This window comes from Aplidium turbinatum, chromosome 8 (genome assembly GCF_918807975.1).
Source record: "Aplidium turbinatum chromosome 8, kaAplTurb1.1, whole genome shotgun sequence".
Classification (NCBI taxonomy): domain Eukaryota; kingdom Metazoa; phylum Chordata; class Ascidiacea; order Aplousobranchia; family Polyclinidae; genus Aplidium; species Aplidium turbinatum.
The window spans coordinates 10,555,948-10,573,979 of NC_137479.1; the positions used below are offsets into that span (position 1 = coordinate 10,555,948).

General features: G+C 39.3%; 1 protein-coding gene across 1 annotated transcript in view; it reads right to left on the reverse strand.

The window, feature by feature from the left end:
• LOC145776046 (dynein heavy chain domain-containing protein 1-like) overlaps positions 1–18,032 on the reverse strand; it is a 73,495-nt gene that overhangs the window by 5,717 nt on the left and 49,746 nt on the right. The window contains exons 65-91 of the mRNA XM_082587453.1: positions 17,429–17,610; positions 17,104–17,260; positions 16,612–16,867; positions 16,330–16,451; positions 15,534–15,752; positions 14,733–14,829; positions 13,974–14,092; positions 13,454–13,552; positions 12,764–12,878; positions 12,179–12,431; positions 11,590–11,774; positions 10,662–10,755; positions 10,357–10,529; positions 10,005–10,119; positions 9,558–9,749; positions 8,748–8,963; positions 8,336–8,579; positions 7,555–7,730; positions 6,725–6,904; positions 5,889–6,362; positions 5,308–5,439; positions 4,792–4,989; positions 4,387–4,566; positions 3,334–3,544; positions 2,729–2,923; positions 1,296–1,365; positions 207–1,031 (exon numbers count right to left, since the gene is read on the reverse strand). Of these exons, the coding sequence (XP_082443579.1) occupies positions 207–1,031; positions 1,296–1,365; positions 2,729–2,923; positions 3,334–3,544; positions 4,387–4,566; positions 4,792–4,989; positions 5,308–5,439; positions 5,889–6,362; positions 6,725–6,904; positions 7,555–7,730; positions 8,336–8,579; positions 8,748–8,963; positions 9,558–9,749; positions 10,005–10,119; positions 10,357–10,529; positions 10,662–10,755; positions 11,590–11,774; positions 12,179–12,431; positions 12,764–12,878; positions 13,454–13,552; positions 13,974–14,092; positions 14,733–14,829; positions 15,534–15,752; positions 16,330–16,451; positions 16,612–16,867; positions 17,104–17,260; positions 17,429–17,610 (5,479 nt within the window). The remainder of the gene's footprint in view (positions 1–206; positions 1,032–1,295; positions 1,366–2,728; positions 2,924–3,333; positions 3,545–4,386; positions 4,567–4,791; positions 4,990–5,307; positions 5,440–5,888; positions 6,363–6,724; positions 6,905–7,554; positions 7,731–8,335; positions 8,580–8,747; positions 8,964–9,557; positions 9,750–10,004; positions 10,120–10,356; positions 10,530–10,661; positions 10,756–11,589; positions 11,775–12,178; positions 12,432–12,763; positions 12,879–13,453; positions 13,553–13,973; positions 14,093–14,732; positions 14,830–15,533; positions 15,753–16,329; positions 16,452–16,611; positions 16,868–17,103; positions 17,261–17,428; positions 17,611–18,032) is intronic.

Genomic DNA, 18,032 nt, shown 5'->3' on the forward strand with positions numbered 1-18,032 from the left:
ACTACCAATGAAGACAGGTGTAAAAAGCGGACTAAAGTAAGCAAAAGGTCGTGTCTGCTCATAATTATAAAACCTACCTCAGTGATTAGCGTAAACGGTCCAGGTGTGTGGCTTATCAAAGAAAGTATAAATTTTGTACAATATAAGGTACAGGCTACGAAAAAAAATAGTAGCAGTAAAACGAAAGATTTCACAAAAAATCTTACATCGGTTCTCCCAAGTGTCGCGTCACAATATTGTAGCAAAGCTCTTTCGCCATTTTGGGATTTGCACTGATCACGATAGATCGGAGAGCGTCCATTAACTCGCCGTCCGTCCACACAGTCGGTGCCGCAAACGAAGATCTTCCAAAGGTCGATCGTTCCAACAAAATCGAATACAACAACGACAACTCAAGAATCTGCTGTCGCTGAGGAAAAGAGAGATTAGTTTTTCTTTTAATGGGAGCCTTGATGTTGTACGGGATTGGGATGCGATCCAAGTATCCCGGACCCATATGCTTGGGAAAGAAGATGGGTGTTGGAGTCACATTGCGTACAGCTTGCGTGAGAGTATAATGGGTTTTCTTAACTAAATCTTTATGAGAATAAGGAATTTCCAATGCTATGAATTGGGCGTGTTGCAATACAATTGTAGGCAGCGCAGCCTCGCTGTTATCCTTTTTGGTGATCATCCACAAACGGAAATCGGGATGGCAATCAACAACACGGGGGACCGGATGAGTTTCTTCACTCGCGCAACCAAGAATGTTGGATGTGGGAGGAATAGATGACTCCATTTTGACAAGGCTTGTTCCACGAGAAGATGTATCAGACTCTGCAGTTTCCAAGTGGGCGTTTGTGTGGATAGATGCAAGAGTAACTTCCTCTTCATTTTCGGGATTGTCGCATTTTGAGATAACAGAAGTGAGAAGTTGAACAAATCTAGGTGGCCAACGCTTCTTCAGGTGACAATCATCAATGAGGAGCCATCTTCCATTGACCATGCACTCCTCCAGGACATCCGAGAGCTTCCCTTCATACAATGCCGACCTAAACAGCAAATTGCGATAAAACAAGAGTGGTGTAAAACTAACTGTGTATTAAAACTAGATAACGGGTTTGATTCCGGGTAAAGATAACAACATTCTTTTTTTGCAAATTAATATACATGAACTACCATCACAGTCATGCGCTATTTTCCAATTTTCATAAAAGCATGTCTGCTTTGCTTTCACGTGAACATTTACACAAGGCGACGCAAACCATAGGCGATGTGATGGACAATTGGACATACAACATTGCTGGGATACTTACTTTTCAACCAAATGGGATCCCATTGACTTGGCTATAATCCCAATGTGATGGGACAGAATGAAGCAAGAGTCTGAAAAATACAAAACAGATTGCTAGTCCTTAGTGTTGGTTTGAGCACCGAAGGGATGACGCACCTCTTGTTTAAGCAACAGCACTTTTTTGTTTTGGTTACATTTACAAACAGTTGAAATTGATGAGCTGAATTAATGAAATTGCAAGTGTGGTCGTATTCTATGTGGCAATGAATTTGTGAATCAGAACGAAACCTGGAATGGTAAAGATAGCTAACGAATGTGATCAACAATCATACAAGGTGGGGTGCTAGCTGGTACAAGGTGGGGTGCTAGCCCCTCAGTGCTGAGAACAAGTGGTTTAGCCTTAGTCTACGCCCCTGCTGAATACTGTGCTGCTACTTGGTGCAGAAGTGCCCATACTGACCTTGTCGATGTACCAATCAACAACTGCCTGCGAACTGTCACAGGTTGCCTCCGCCCAACTCCAACTGACTGTTTACCTGTCCTTGCAAGCATTGAGCCAGCTGCACTACGGCGCCAACGTGCTGTTCTTTCCCTGAGCCGTAAAGCCCTAAACCCTGGCCATCCGCTACACACAACCACGCTGAGATATCCACCAAAGCAGCGGCTAAAATCAAGAAAGCCATTTGTACGCGCTGCACAAGACCTTCTGGCAGCCTCTGGTGGAAGCCCTAACAAACAGTGGTGCCACGCGGCGTGGTGTGAACAATGGTCAAGCAGCACGTCCCCACTTCGCCAAGTATTCAGATCCCCGTCCGAAAACCAGCTGGGACATGGCCTCTCTAGACTTGCCTCATCAAGGCGTAACCGTTTGCTCACTGGTGTTGGACGCTATGGTGCAGACATGTTGCGCTGGGGCTTGGCAGAGAGTGCTGCTTGTGAGTGTGGCGAAATGCAGACGGCAGCCCACATTATCAAGGATTGCCGGCTATACAGACCACCCCATGGTATGGAAGGCCTAATTTCCATCGATGACGACACCAGGCAGTGGCTAACCAACGGATGCCCTGACATATAGCGACAACACGAGAGAAGAAGAACAATCATACAATAAGAACATGAATATTAAGAAGGTTTAGAAGTTGTGAAGCGAAGTAGTTCGAATGTTAAATGAAGGTAAAAGCTGATAAAAGAAAGTGGTGTTCCTGCCAGAAGTTGTAGGATTACCTGTTGTAGATGAGCTGCTGTGAGAAATTTTAAACTGATTTATCCCGTTTCGGTCACAAGCGCATTATAAAGTTCGCGTTTTATCGTTTCTGCACAACCGAAAGTAACAACATACATTCAGAAGAAAACATCTATAGACAATAGATATACTGTAAATTACGCATATAAAACCACAAAGCAACCACGTAAAATAAACGTAATAATAACCAACTTTCTACAAAGTCCACAAACCTTCGGGTTGCGGGGGAAGTACCATGACGCAAGGGCGTTGATGATCGAGTTCAGCGACGGTCATCTCCAAGTCAAAGATGTAGGTGTTCGACGTGATGCCACCGATGACGCAAGAGTTCAAGTCAGTTGATATCTGACTGAGCTTGTCCGGTCTCAGCATCTTCCACAGGTAAGCCTTTTCCCCGATTGTCAGACCTAGTTTGTGAGCAGTAATGAAGATCGCAAAAAGACAAATCAATAACTGTTGCAGTAATTGTGGTTCAAGGTGAAGTTTTGCACTTAAAATAGACTAAACGGAAATCTGCTTTTATTGAGTAGGCTAATAGCATTGTTAATTAAAACTGAATACTATAAATTTTTAATGAAAAAATTTAACTGATTTTATATAATATACAGTACTGCATCATCAGTGTTTTTGTATTTTCTTTGAAAAGGTACCGATTTTAACCAGCACTCAATTTACACGAAATAATATTTAGATTCTAGCCTTGGCAACATATAGTAGCATTAAAATGACGTAAAATTGAACCTAATCGTCATTTTTTTAAAAACTCAACAAAGTATATAAAACATTAAAAAGCTGCTGATCGCATTAGCTCGCAGACCGTATAGTTTTCCACTTGGCACTTTGGTAAGTAGCATAGGTGGGGAGTTGAAGTATTCTTTCCATCGTTTTGGTTTGGTTGACATAGAATGGGCAAGACCACTAAACGTGGCGGGGTGCCGTTGCTCCAACGACAAAATGTCCTGCCACAAGGTGGGGCTTAACCAGTTCGGTTGGGCAAGAGCGGCTTGCTCCTCGGTGATGACGTCAGTCTGCAGAATTTTAACCCAATATCAAACAGTGTGGTTTAGTGGGACCGAGTATGAATGTTGAACAATACGGCGCCGGTTCAATTCTGACTGGTTTTTTATTTTTAGAAAAAAAAGAATATTATCGTATCCAGGCTTTCACCCGGTGGTTGAAGATTTAGATTAAGTAGACGGGAAGGCAAGGAAGCCAATCTTCGTGTCCACCTTCAGGCATGCCTTTAAGCGTCCTGCCGAAGACGCAGCCGCATGCTCAATTGCTCATAGGCGGTGTCAAACCGGTACCTTTTTGAGCATCGTACCAGAGTACTCATCACTCAGCTATGCATTATGCAGCCAACGATAGATATGTATAAATTGTATATGCAAGAGGCGCATACCGAACACCCCGTAATATGGTGTGTGATGGCACTATTCGTCATGCCACTAATGCTAGTGATCAAAGGTTTAGTAGACATACCAATGTTTGTTGGACATCGAATCATACGAACAAGTAAACTACACAAGTTACGATATTTCAGCAGAGAAACAAGGGCGTAGCCCACGAGACTTTAATTGAAAATAAGCACTGATTTTAATGTAACCTACCATTATTATAACATGGTTCTTTTAAATACTCTGTCTCAAGTTTAAACAGAACTTCATTGTAATAAATCGTTTTACCACCACCCGATAGTTACACAATCAAGCTAGATTCCAACTTTAACGATACCCCCTATGCAAACATAAAATATCCCCGTACTGAAATACGCACCGGGCTGCAGCGAAACTGCTGTGCCAGCACTTTTGTCACTTCAACATTCCACGACAGAATCCACTACAGTAGGCTACCAGACTTCAATACTCACAACAACATGTTTCGTCTCTAGGAACTCTTCCATTGCAGCCTTGCTCAGCTTTCCATTGAGAACCAGCAAGTTCAACGAAACGAAGGTTGTGAAGACGGTGACGTCAGATTGGAAGTGAGTCTGACCGACGTACTTCAACACCACGTCGGTCAATGTTTGAGTCAGCTCCACCACTCGAGTCTAAAAGAAACACGTTTTCGCAACCAAATTTTATTTTCAAAAAGTGATTGCAAACGTTTTTAAAAAAAGTGTTTTTAATGACCGCTTGATAGCCTTAGAACGTAGGCAAGGCCAGAAGGCAATCTAGTCGAGTAACTTTCTACCGCTGAATACTCAGCATTCTGAGGAAGACCATTGAGTTTTGCACAAAATCGGTGAATAAAATTATAGCCTTTCTTGTCTTACCTTAACCAGAGAACTTCCGCTTCCCATTGCAGACGCTCCACCTTTGCTTCTCTTCCGCGAGGTTATGCACTTTCTGAAGAGTTCAACGAACTGTGACGCGGTCATGTGATACATGACGGCATCAAGCGGGGTGGTCCAGTCTATGGCTTGATACAACATCAGGCCGTGCTGGGCTACTTGTGCGAGGTCGGACTTTTTCTAAATTGAATTGCAAAGGAAACTTAGTATTGAAACAAAACAAGAATGCTCAGTTGATGCCTTAGTTCAAACAATGACAAAACAGGAAATTAATTCGAACATAATCATAATTTTGACGTTAACGCATTGAGAATGTACGTTTGGAAAATTTAGAATGTACATAATATTAAATAACCTTTCAGGAGTTTGTGTACTGCCGTTACAAAAAATACCGAAGTATTATGATTAAGGTTAAAAATATCAAAAAGTGTCTGCTCAACAATTTGAAGAAATTGACCGAAACGCAGTGGGTTCAGAGAACCCTGCAAGATCATGTACCTTCACAAGATTTCGCTCCATAGCTTTAGTTTCTTTTAAGCTCTTATCGGTCGTACTGGCATCTCGCTTGCAATCTTCAAGTTCTGGAAGCAACGTCATGTTTTCCAAAACCTGATCTCCAATTTCTGTTACCTGGATAGAAGAAGATTGCACAAGCAGATGATAATGAGATAAGCTTGGAGAGGTTTAGGGTGCGACCAATAAATTTTCATTTGTTTTTATCAGTCAATGGTTTCGACAGCTACTGTACTTGTACTCAACGCTGTCTAATGTATGAATGAGCGAAGTCGAACAGGTCTTCACCAGCAGAACAATAGTGGATGGCAAAATTATTGCAAGAATCGTAGAATGAGCACTGAGCAGCCTTGTTGATGGCAATGGTTATATCTTAGGTTTCATAAAAACTTCCAAGGACAAGACTATAAACTACTTACTTAAACCATAAAACTAGGCGCTTAAAACTACAATAATTAACAATCATAAAAAATATACTTATTGTTAGTGTTGTGTCTGATCAAAAGGCTTTGTTTATGTGGGAATTCATCTACTGCCACGATTTAAAAAACAAACAAAATGCATACATTGACTAAAAGCTGTTCATGAAGACGGTCCATGTGCTCTTCCAAGTGGAAGATGTCAGCTTCCATCAGTCTTCTTTGAGCTTCAAACTCCGATCGCTCCTGCGCCAACACAATGTATTCCAGCTTCTCCAAGATTCCTTCTTCAGTTAGCGCCATGTTTGTGACAGAAAATTTCGCAAGTGGGATTCGAAATTTCCCCTTTTCCTTTTGAAATTCCCATCGGAGCGACATACTGGTCGATAGAAAAAGGCGGAAAAACGGATGGCGGCGGTTCGGGGGTTTTAAAGACGGATGAAAATCAAGGTTTCCAAAAACATCCATGATCTGAGGTGATGCCTGCTCAACATGGGTGACCAACAAGAAAGCCCCATGAGTCACCGCACTGTTTAGAATCCCAGGGAGTGAAGGGTCGTTTGCGCCACAAATCCACAACTTGTTGAGTGGAAAAGGACAAAAGGTTTTCTCTTGGACCGGCTGAAACAAAAATCACATCTCAGGTAAAAACAATTTTATCTCCACCTGCTATCATTTACATGTTCTTTCAATGAACTCTATGATATAGTAATTCATTTACAATTTTATTGTCACAATTTTGCGATTATTAACAACTTCATATTGAAACAAATGAATCATCAACGACTTTTTTTGATGATTTATTAAGTGAAGTGTGTTCAAAAGACAAACCAAAAATCAAACTATTGTTACAGATCAAAATTCTATCATATCATTTGAAAACCAATTTACTTTTAAAAAAACACGCAAGAAATTGACTGTCCAAACTCTACAAAATCAACAAAGTGCACGTATTTTTTGAAATGTGAGTATGTGGTCCTTACTTTGGCACCTTCCTCCATTTGAAGTTCCTTCCGCACTTGGTCATTGAGACACAAATCACTTTCAATTTCTCTACCTGAGTCAGTAAACCGGACTTGTGAGTTTGATTCCTCATTATCTTCGGACTTCTTCACAATCTTCTCGGACGTTTCAAAGGTGGTGGAAGTCACAGATATGACAACCTGGAAGTTTGGATCATCATAGTTTGGAGTTAATACACCACAAGCTAAATGATTCTTCACAAAAACGAAAACAGTGAGAAGCCACAACATAACAATGAACCAGTCTGACAGAGATTGCGTTTGATAGCAGAGATTTTCGAGCGTGTGAGAAGACAATGAATTGGTTTGGCAACTTCAAGAGATATGCAAAACTCTTATGCTAGACTTAGAAATATTTGAATTCCGCATACTTTAAAATTTGTTTGATGTGGCCAGAACGGTATTCAAATCTTTGTTGAATTATTAGCAAGTAACAACATGGGTATTTAATAATGCCACAAAAACAAAATTCAAGAGTGTTTTCGTCTATACATCTAGCCTTTGCCAGCAAGCATCTGAAAAGCTAACTTACACTTCTTATTTCAGTAAAAAGTAAATAAGTTTTTAGACGATTGACAAGGGCGAGACGTTTTTAGGGGAAAACGTTTGCTTTTTTGTATCGCGATATATGCCGTGGTGTGGCTTGACTTCGTTTGCTTATGCTTCAAACTACTGTAGTACTGTACTTTCCGAAATACTTTATGATAAAAAAACATGGTTTTAAGGTTATTGCATACAAATGTGTTGCAGACTCAATATTGTCCAAGTTGTTTGCCGGAGTATATGGTTACCTCTGTCTCCTCTAAGCTCTCTCGCTTGTTGAATTGAGATGTGGACGATTCAACAGTGGAGAAACCGGAGACAGAAAAATCTCCGTCTTCATCGAGGATCTCAAGCTGCTCTATGCTGTCTTTGGATGAAGAGTTTGTGTCTTCCTTCGAATCCACGATAGTCATTGAAGATGCACCTACACAGGAGGAAGTGATTAAAGAATGCTTAAAATGAAAGTATAGATGAAATTCTGGTGTTTGTGAAGGAGATTTAAAACCAAAAACATCCATCACATGGTTTCCTATGTTGAAGTGACGTAATTTATCAAAAGGTGATAAAACTGCAGTAAGTTTTTTACGAAAATCAATAAAAACTAGAAACTAATGTCGCGTGACAAAAGAACATTTCAAATTTAAACGAGTTTTGAATTCAAAATTTTGACAACAAATTCCAAAATAATCCCAAACAATTTGACAAACTATCATCCCTAAAAAACATTCTTCTACAAGTCAGCAGTTGTGAAATGAGCAAGCGATAACTGAGCAACTGACAACTGGGCTAGCAATATTTCTGCAAGTGGCTGAAGTTGGTAAATAAATTGAGTAAGCAACAACTGAGCAAACCGAAACTTGGAATGTCACAAGTCAGCAAATTCAGTTTGACAAGCAATAACCAAGCAAGTCCGACGTGAGCACGTAAATCTCACTTGCTGACTTGGCAGTAGGTGAAATGTAATTGCTAATTTGAAGCACTTGCTGAGTTGTCGCATGCTGAGTGGTTCGACCACTGTTTAAAACTAACCGATATGCGCGTGCTGCTTTGCCAAGTCTTCTCTCAGTTTAGTAAAGATAGCTGTTATCCACATTTCGGCTTCGTTGTCTGGGTCAAATATAAAGCAAGAAGCGGTATTTTGGTACAATGCCATTGCGTGGATCCTGAGAGCATTAAAACGAGCCTCATCGTTCCTCGGAAGATGGTTTTTATGCCAGGATCTCAACTCATCAGGAGATGAGAGGATGTCAACCAGATTCAAATCTTCTCGAACCTGTGTGTGAAGAAAGATGTAGCAATGATGCAACAATGGTGAAGTCATCAAAGATTAACATTCACCAATTCATTCTTTCACAACACCAAAAAAAATAAAAAAGCACAAAAATGTCGAAAAACAACACAAACACAGCATTATCCATAGTGAAGTAAGCTAATCACTTGCCTGTAAGAAACATTTCTGGACATCCTTGCTCTGGTTATCAGTAATTGAGGAAGACAGAGAAGAGCCGGTCAGTGGAGTAGTTGCATGAATCTGTTTCCAAACAGAGTCGATTTCTGATTGAACCAGGGATTTCGGGCTCATGATACCAGATCTTCTTGAATTCAGACATTTTGGTTTGGCAGGATCGAAAACTTGCGATGCTTCATCGACCCAACCCTATAGAAACCAAATCAATCTCCACGATGTTAGGTCGTAATTACGTGATCAGTGAGAAGTGGTAGCTTTGAAATGTCATTTTTGCAAAGATAAATACTAAAATACTGTCGTAACGATTAAACCAAACTAAACCAGTTTACACAAGATTTGGTAACTTATACGGTAACCCACTCATAAAGTATTAATTTACTACATTACAGAAAGTAAGTTTAAAGTATTGCTGAAAATCTTACAACTTTCTGGAATACAAGAGATGTAAAGAATAAAATACTAAGAATGCGATTAAGGTAAGTAATGTCGCACATAAACAAGAATATATCTCAATGATGTGTTTGACATGTTATGGAAGTAAGGCGTTTCAAGGCAGTAATTTATTCATTTTCAATTTCCAATTATTATATGCGATTTTCATAGCTCGAAGCTGCACTTCTTTGCGTATGACTCTCTTCTAAAGCTTGCAGTCAGAATCTTTTTTGAATAAAAAACCTTCTCGTAATATTAAAGTCCTGTACCACAAATCAACTCTTTAATTTCCAATTAATTTAAAAACACTTAAAAAGTAAACTTGCATATGTAATTACAACATGGTCATACGTTAGTGGCCGCTTTGATCCACGTCCTGAGTGCCAAAGTTCTTTGTTCGACGATCAGAGGACCATAGTAGACCACACAAGCAGCAGTAACCACCGCGTCTCCCACAGCTGCATCAAGTCTCCTTGTGGCATCTTGCTTCTCCTCCCGCCACTTTCCGATGTAATCTTTCATGTTTTCAATGAGAAACTTCGCCTGGGAGAGTTCGTAAATATCCATGAACAAATTGCGCTATTTTTACATCAAAACAATGGCCCCAGAAGTAGACTTAATGCAATATTGTGCTAAATCGGTTATGCTGAAGTTGAAGTTTTAAAAGAGACTTCAAAATATCATAACTTCACAAAATGTGATATTACTGATATTTCCTCACAAGTTTTAAACTCGCTAAAAATTGTCTGTAAAAACACAGAATTTTAACTTTATTTAGCAACCTTTAGACTTATATACCTTGTGGATGTTGGCGTCCAGTGTCTTTATGTTCTTCTCATATTGTTTCACAGACTGACTCGCGTTCTTGTGCTCTTGAATCTTTGAATCGAGTTCATCTTTAATCTTGTTGCACCTACCATTTTTAAAACATCAACTCTAAATCTACAAAAACTATCTGTGATATACTAGTAACATGAAAGATTCCTTTTACTACAATGACAAAGCGGATGAATATCAAACAGTTTGCAGAAGAACAGTGACGTTGCAAAAATGCACATCACAATAATTTAGCTCTGAAAAATTCTCCGGTTACTCCAAGGAACTGCATTTGAAAAGAAAACGCACTGTAGGATACTTGGCAAACTTTTACCTGACCCTCTTTTCGCCAAGAGTTCTTTCGGCATCGTAGAGCCTCGCTTCTGTCTCCTTTTGCTGGTCTATCAGTGGCTGCAATCGCCTTTTAGTTTTCCCGTAATGGTAAATGGCGTGGATCCAGGCACAAAGTTTGGAGGCGGCTATGCTTCCGCGTTGCACATAGGTCACCTGAAAAACATATTTGAAGCATTTTGTGATCGTAATTCGACGTCCACCTTTGAAAAATAACTGTCAAAGTGAACGCTCTAAGCCTAAAAAACTAGAAACGCCTTGGAAAATTTGAAACATCAGACGACGCACCTTGAATTGGGGAGAGGAAACGTATTTTTTAATGGTGCGATAGACATCCTCGGGAATATGATCTTTGTCATAATATTCCAATTCCATGTAAAAACTGCAAAGTAAAAATGTAACACAGTTTGAGTGTGAAGAAACAATCATATGAGAGCAAGCAAAATTTAAAAGTTTTAAGATAATTTAACAAGACAAATCAAACCGAAAAAAAATGCGTGAAATCTTGCGGTGGACGATAGCAACCAACATACACCGGTCTGACACCAAATGATGTTACTTCTACGAAAAAAACAGGGCCGTAGAGTCGAGCAAAAAAGGTACGACTCCGACTCTTCGGTTTATAACTGGTCGACTCCGACTTCAGTGCTGCCAGACTTTGGAGGGTTGCCAGATTTTTTTAAATTTTTGTACTGTTTCGGTAAAAAAAAAAACAACTTTACTTTAAGTTGTAAACGAAATTGAAACGGCGACTTTCATAAAAACTAACAAGAATAAACACTTTTCTTTTCTGGTAAAATTGTAGAGCTCAATACAGAGAACAAGAAAAAACATTTTAAAAAAGATTGCAAACACATTTTATCGTTTATGGTTTTGTATCAAGCTGTAGTTTGTATCGGCAATTTTTAACGACCCCGACTACGGACAGGCCAAAATCCTTCCAACTACGACTCTATGACGCCGACTTAACATCCCTGGTAAAAACCCCAGTTGTGTAGTCATCAACAACAGCAGTACTGAAACTAAAGGTGTTGCGATTCATTTCTTACACGAAACCGGCAATTTTGTAATTGGTCTTCTTGCAGAAAATGACCATCCAGGTGGCAAAAGCTGTCTTGTTTACATTATTGCAACGCGTGGCGCCGTTAAAACGATGCAAAAAAGCCAAATTGTACTTGCATGAGAAGATGTATTTTCTCTTAAGCTCCATACTCACTTCTCTTGACTGATCAATGCCTTTCCATTCTCCCAGTTAGCTGGTGAAACATTAAAAATGTAACAGAGACACGTGACTACAGTCACGGCACTTTTTGGAGGGAACTTGTATCTTTTGACCTCGTCAAGACAGCTTTGTGATAGAGCCTCCGCTGCTTTCAAAGCGGCTCCATACATCGGGTTAACCTGGAAAATTTAGGTTAGATGAAGTTAAGAAATCGCAACACTGCAATGCATCCTACACCTTCAAAGTATAAGGATCACAGTCATCAATGCTGATACGTTTGCTGAATGTAAAACTAAAAATTATTATGCCTCATGGTACCTTGCAAACAAGAAAAAAAAAAGTGTTTTCAATTGTTCAACAAATTTTTAAATGGTGGTCTACCAGACTTGAGATAGTTCTACTTGCAAAAGGTACCAGCATCGTGTCTCCATCAAACGGTTTATAGACTGCTTCAATATTCCAAAGCGGCCGGTAAATTAAATATGAGTTGCATTGAATTTAACGAAAAACTGAATCAAAGTCGGTAAACTTATATCCAGCTTCATTTGAGTCTACTGATAAAGTTAAACCTTTACTTTATTACCATGTCGAATGATTGCTTTGTCTCTTTCTTCAAACCATCTAGTTCTGCCTCCAGGAGAATAATGAGCTCCTCCTCAATTCCACACCGTTCTCTTGCTTCTGCGTACTCCGCTCGTTCATCTTCAACGTGTTTCTTCCAAGATTTCTCCGACTCTTTTGCAATTTCCAGTTTGGGAGCGAGTTGTTCTCTTTCCGTTTCATATTGGTCCAATGTGTCTTCTCCTTCAAAGACTTTGAACAAAGCTTTACGAAGCCTGTGAAAACAAACTCAAGATCACTGACTGAAAAGGTGGCTTGATGTTATGTTACTTAACAGGCTACACTTGCTCCAGCAGGTAGACTCCTAACTCCAGATGAAGGTTCATTCAAATTTTTAACTGAATTGTTTGCTTTGCAAACAATTAGGTTAAGCAATCCGTTGCAAACGCAATTCGTTGTAATAGTTTTCGGGAAATCTCTTTCGACTCAACATAAGTTAAGTAACAAAAACATTAAAGAAAAATGCTGATTAAAAAGTGCATTAAAACGAACATGTTCATCAGGAACCAAATTGACTGAATGATCACATATGTTCTAACAAACGTACCCATCAACGACTTTAGCTTCCTTCGCTTTGATTTGCACTGCTATGCCAACGAAGAGTTGAACCATCTGTCGCAAAGCCAATGTGCTGAGAATAGTTGCTCCATGCTTTCTCGAAGCTGAAATGAAGATGAACAACGTCACAACGTTTGTGTATGTTGGCTGCCCTATGCAGGGTGCCAAATTTCACGTTCTTTGGGGCCAAATAAGTTGTCTTTTCGGAGCAAAGTCAGTCTTCAGTTATGGGCCAAGTGTGCTTTATGGAGTAGGTCTCTAGTATTCCATGACCAACCCTATCGAGAAAGGACAAAATACTGATTATACTGTAAATATTCTTTTCTGAAAGCTGATCACCACCATAAACCAAGTCAAGATCTAACACACAAAAGGTCGGAACCTGCAGAAAGACTCCACTGGCGTGTACAAACGTTTGCATAAGTGACAAATCAATTTACTTGCTTCAATAGCGCCATTAACAAACCAAGAGAGTGAATAAAACTTTCAAAAAAATACATTGTTTACACCAGGTTACACTATGGCACAATCAGCATGGTAGCAGAACACCGTAGTCAGACATCGCCAGTGACAACCTTGTGTGTTTGGTTGCCTATTGTTCTACTTTTTATTTCCATGCTGACATGCAACACAGTTCGCTGTTGCATCGATGCAACATGGTCCCACAAGCCTGACTCACCCTTTAACCTGGCCACGGCATCCTGGTGTATGTAAGCCATGAAGTGAGCGACGCGGTTCAGTTGCTCGGATGGAGGAGATTCTTCTGTCCAAGGCAAGTCTAGAAAGTTTGTTTGAAAATTGGTTAAAAGTTATTAAAAGTTTGTTTAAAAATCTTAACAGATCGATCTGAATAAAAAGTTTTTATTTTTAAACAAACAGGAGTGTCTTAAAGCTTTGCGTCAGCAGTTTTGTAGGCTCAAAGCAAGGCTGAAAGCTCACTCAGCAGCTGAGTTGAGAACTTCACTTCCGCTTGTTGTTAAAATAAGTTCGCTAGTTTCTGATGTCCGTCTACTAGGCTCTTCTCAATGGAGAGACGTCATGGCGTGACGTACCATACTCAAACACACTCGGCAGGAATTAAACTTTCGACAGATGACTTTGTTATTTCGTTGTTTATAGACATGAGAAAAAATCCATTGAGTAATTAACGTACACAAATGCGTTTATTGTTCATAATGTACGTGACGTCAAAAACATACCGTCATGATGAGAGTGAGTGGCTTCCTTCAAGTAATGCTTTGTCACCATTTGCCAAGCGTGATGCTCCCAGTTTTGGTACAAGTCAACGCAGGAAAACCTTGTCAGCAAATCTGGAGACCTAGTGAGAAAGCGAACAAAGTATCAAACGAACGTGTAAAGACGCATCGCACAGAAGCATGCAAGAATTTAAAACCAAAATGTTAAGGCGACGCCTCTTTAAAAAGTAAGCACGATTTATAAGAAATCAACAGCAGAATTTTTTATCATTGACTTTCATATCAAGATTCTTTCACTGAACTGGCTGATACGTCATGAATAAGTGCAGGGTGTACGAAACAAAATATAAAGGTAATTCTATGGTTGATTCCAAGCTTTGGGGGTGGGAAGATAAAGTTCTCACAAGGCCTTTGGCATTAACGAGAGTAGGGTGGCCAGTTTCTTTCTCTCAACGACCTTTCCTTCAGCAAATACGCCCTCCCGATTTGTTACAGCCTGGGTAGATGCTAGCAATGGTTTTTAAGAACCAGTTTAAGTTGGGAATGGAAGCAGGATCGTATGATTGAAAAGTGAGCGTCTCATCCGCTGCGCCATCCCACCGTACCAAACAAAAAAACTGTACAACTCTTGAAAGAACTGTGTAACACAGGTGACAAAATGAAAACAATGTTATACAAACGACTAAGGAAAAAAGATTTTATGTTTATGCAAAGATCTATTTATACTATAACAAAAAACACACGGATTACTCTTCCGCATACCTTCTGAGGAACTGGTGGAAAGACTTGAGCTTTTCGTTGTCATGGAAATGGGTGTTTTTGAATTTTTTTCCTATAGGAGATATTAAGTCATGCGGGTCTGAAAGAAACAAAAGCAAAATGATGATTACATAGTGGAGAAATTGTAAGAAAACTTCGAGAACTGTGGGCCCACATTTGTATTTAGTTTGACAAAGATTCCAGGATTTACGCGACAATCGATGCGAAATAGTTCAGTACTTGTTTAAATCTTAATAAAAGCAACAAAATTCTAAATGCAAGAACAAACTCAAGGCTTCATCAATGCGTCGCCGTCTCGATAACTAAACTGGTTTCATCGTCAGAGCTGAAATTCAATTAAACTCATTTTTCAAAACTAAAGATCAAACCAGTTTAGTTCTCGAAACGTTTAGGAAACCACGAGCAAGCTTCTTTTATTTGAAAGCTACGGTTTCAACCCAACCCTTTCCACATAGATTAACCAAGAGTTCCTAATCATTTTAAAGCCTTGTATAACAATCGTGTACCTTAATGCACATCATGAAAATAAACTATAGGCCATTTGATGTAATTTAGGAATAGTGGTGCTCTTAACAATATTCCAGTGTTTCACTACTGGAATATTCGTCCACAACTAAAACAAGCTTATTCTTTCTTCGTTACATCATTACCACTATGTGATATCTTTTCATTCCTGAAAGGTGAACACGAAGATGACTCCCTACACTTGGTCTAAGCTAAATTTTTAATTAGCGTTAGCTTGAACGCTACAAAAATACTTCAAACAACAAGTTGGAAACTTACTATCCAAGCAAGGATATGACGCCAGCACAATGACATGCAGATTTGCCAATACGCGAGAAAAAAACTGATTGATGTTCAAGTCTAATCTTTCCTGCGATGTCATCTTGGATACCATCATGCTGCCTTCGGATGGATTCGAAGGGACGGCTGAAAGGTTTGACTGAAGCGATGCGGCGATATTTGCAAGCTCTTTGTACGTGTACAACGCCGGACATTGACCTAAAACCAAGATATTGTTACCAATCAATAAAAAGATCTCCTCTGGTCAGATACGCAAACCCGCTATAAAAATTAAAAAAAATTATCAGTTTTAACGTTAGAAATACATGATACGATGATTAAGTTTTAATGAAATGTGAATAAATTCGATTCAAGGCTAACGTTGGTTCTCAAGAACATGCTACAAAAACTAATTTACAGATAAAGTAGTCCACAGGTGTAGGAAAAATAAAAGTAATGTTACAATCTTTTGAAGAACCATCACACAACCATCTTCAGTTATTGGTTGTTAGTATTTTTTTTTTCAATAAAAATTCTTTTCAACATTTTACCTTAGACCTTAACAATTTCATTACATACGACCTACAGGACATGAGGATCTCATAGAACCCGGCACTGAGCCAGTACACTTGTTGCAGCGGTTGGGAGATTTTGTCTGAATTGCGGCCTCATGAGCAATAAGAACTTACCCCTTTAGGTTCACATATATTTAGAGCATTGGCCTTCTAAAAAGCAAACATATGTACACACAAACATCAAAGTTATTAGAAATATTTTCCCAACCAATATAGCATACCATGCCGCACAAGAGCGCAAATGTCATCCAGGCAAGCAGCATTGTTGCTGGTGGATTCCTCCAGGATCAGGATGACTTTAAGTTCCTTGAGGCCGGCCTCCATGCTGGCTTCCTTTATAATCCTGAGATTTAATCGCAACAGCTTAGTGAATGAAAGAAATCAAGGAAAAATCTCGAGTAAAAACTTGATCAACCGTTTCACAGATGAAGGATTTTTGTCTCTCATGCGCCGAACAAACCAAACTGACATTTAAAAAATGAAGTAGAAAAAACTCTGCTCACTTTCTGAGGTGCTCTTTAGGCGTCGTTTTTTTAGAGAGGTTTTGAATGTCCTTGTCCGATACGCAGTAAGTCTTTGCTTTGTTGAGGAAAGCAATGAGTTTGACGATAGAATGACGTCCGATGAAAGGCGATGACGAAAGCAGCAGAGCATGACCACCTCCGTTCTGCATGAACAAAATCCGAGACAGACGTGCAGCATGCTGTACAGCCTTTTCAAAGAAGACCAAATCCAAGTGTTCGAACTCTGAAGACTGACCTGGGTTAAAGTTACAATCCAAATTTAGCAGACTGATTTTTGATTGATCGAAAAAAGTCAAGAATGATACTCAAATGAGCCAAAACGATCAATGTTTTACGGCAATCAATATGCATTTAATCTGTAGAGACGACAGACGAAGTAAAGTTTTTACTACAAAACAACAACATTTTACGTCAAACAGAAATTTTACGGCAAGTTTGTCAATAAAAAACTCTCAATATTAAAATTCTTACTTTCATTGTAATGGTCCAAGCAGATCTTCAGCGCTTTAGTAAGTTGAGCCAGTGTGCTTTCAGTGTACGTTCCGTGAGACTTTGTGTGGCCGACAGCGTGGGATATAATGCTCTGACTGAATAATATTGAAGATACTTCTTCGTTATGGCCAAGCACCTGAAACAAACAAAAAATACTCAAAAGTTGACAACTTGTGATAAAACTTGACTTGAGTGAAAATGATCTAGGTTAAAAGTAGCTGTTACTTCAGCATATATTTACGTTAAAATGACAGAATGTTGAAAACAAACTCTTAAGCAAACGTTTCGGGAAATTGGACATTACTTGATCGTATGGCAAAAGAGGTCCCGTTAGCTCGTTGGGTTCCTCTCCATCTATCAAACCAGGCACAAAAGTCACTCCCAGTTTTGCGCCCCCAGGTCTAGCGGGCTTCGTAGCGCGACCTGGTCTTCCCTTCTTAATTTTTTTGTCTACTTTTCCGCTGGAAGGATAAATGGCTTGCTCCTCTGCAAAGTAATACCATTGTTGCTCCCCAAGGATAGAAATCGTTTTATATTCACTCGAGTTAGTTGAATCACATTTAGCTACAAATCGATTTCGCATCAGGAGATGTTTCCAGTCCAGCCGAAAGCAGATGAATACAAATATAAAAAAATAGGTTTCTCATAAAGATTTTCTTAGCAAATTTTTTCCGAAAAAAAAGAGAAAAAGTTTTTTAAAAACTGATATAAGCTTAACAGAATTAAGACCGAAAAGCAGTAAGGCCAGAGGATTTTCATTTACTAATTTTCTTGATACAATAAAAAATAAAAGTGAGAAAATTGGTTTAGATTAGTTTTCGCGTACAACAAACTAATAGTTGTGAATAAATGAAATGAGTACCGATTGCTGAGGAATGTCACAGCACACACAGAAAACCAAAAAGTCA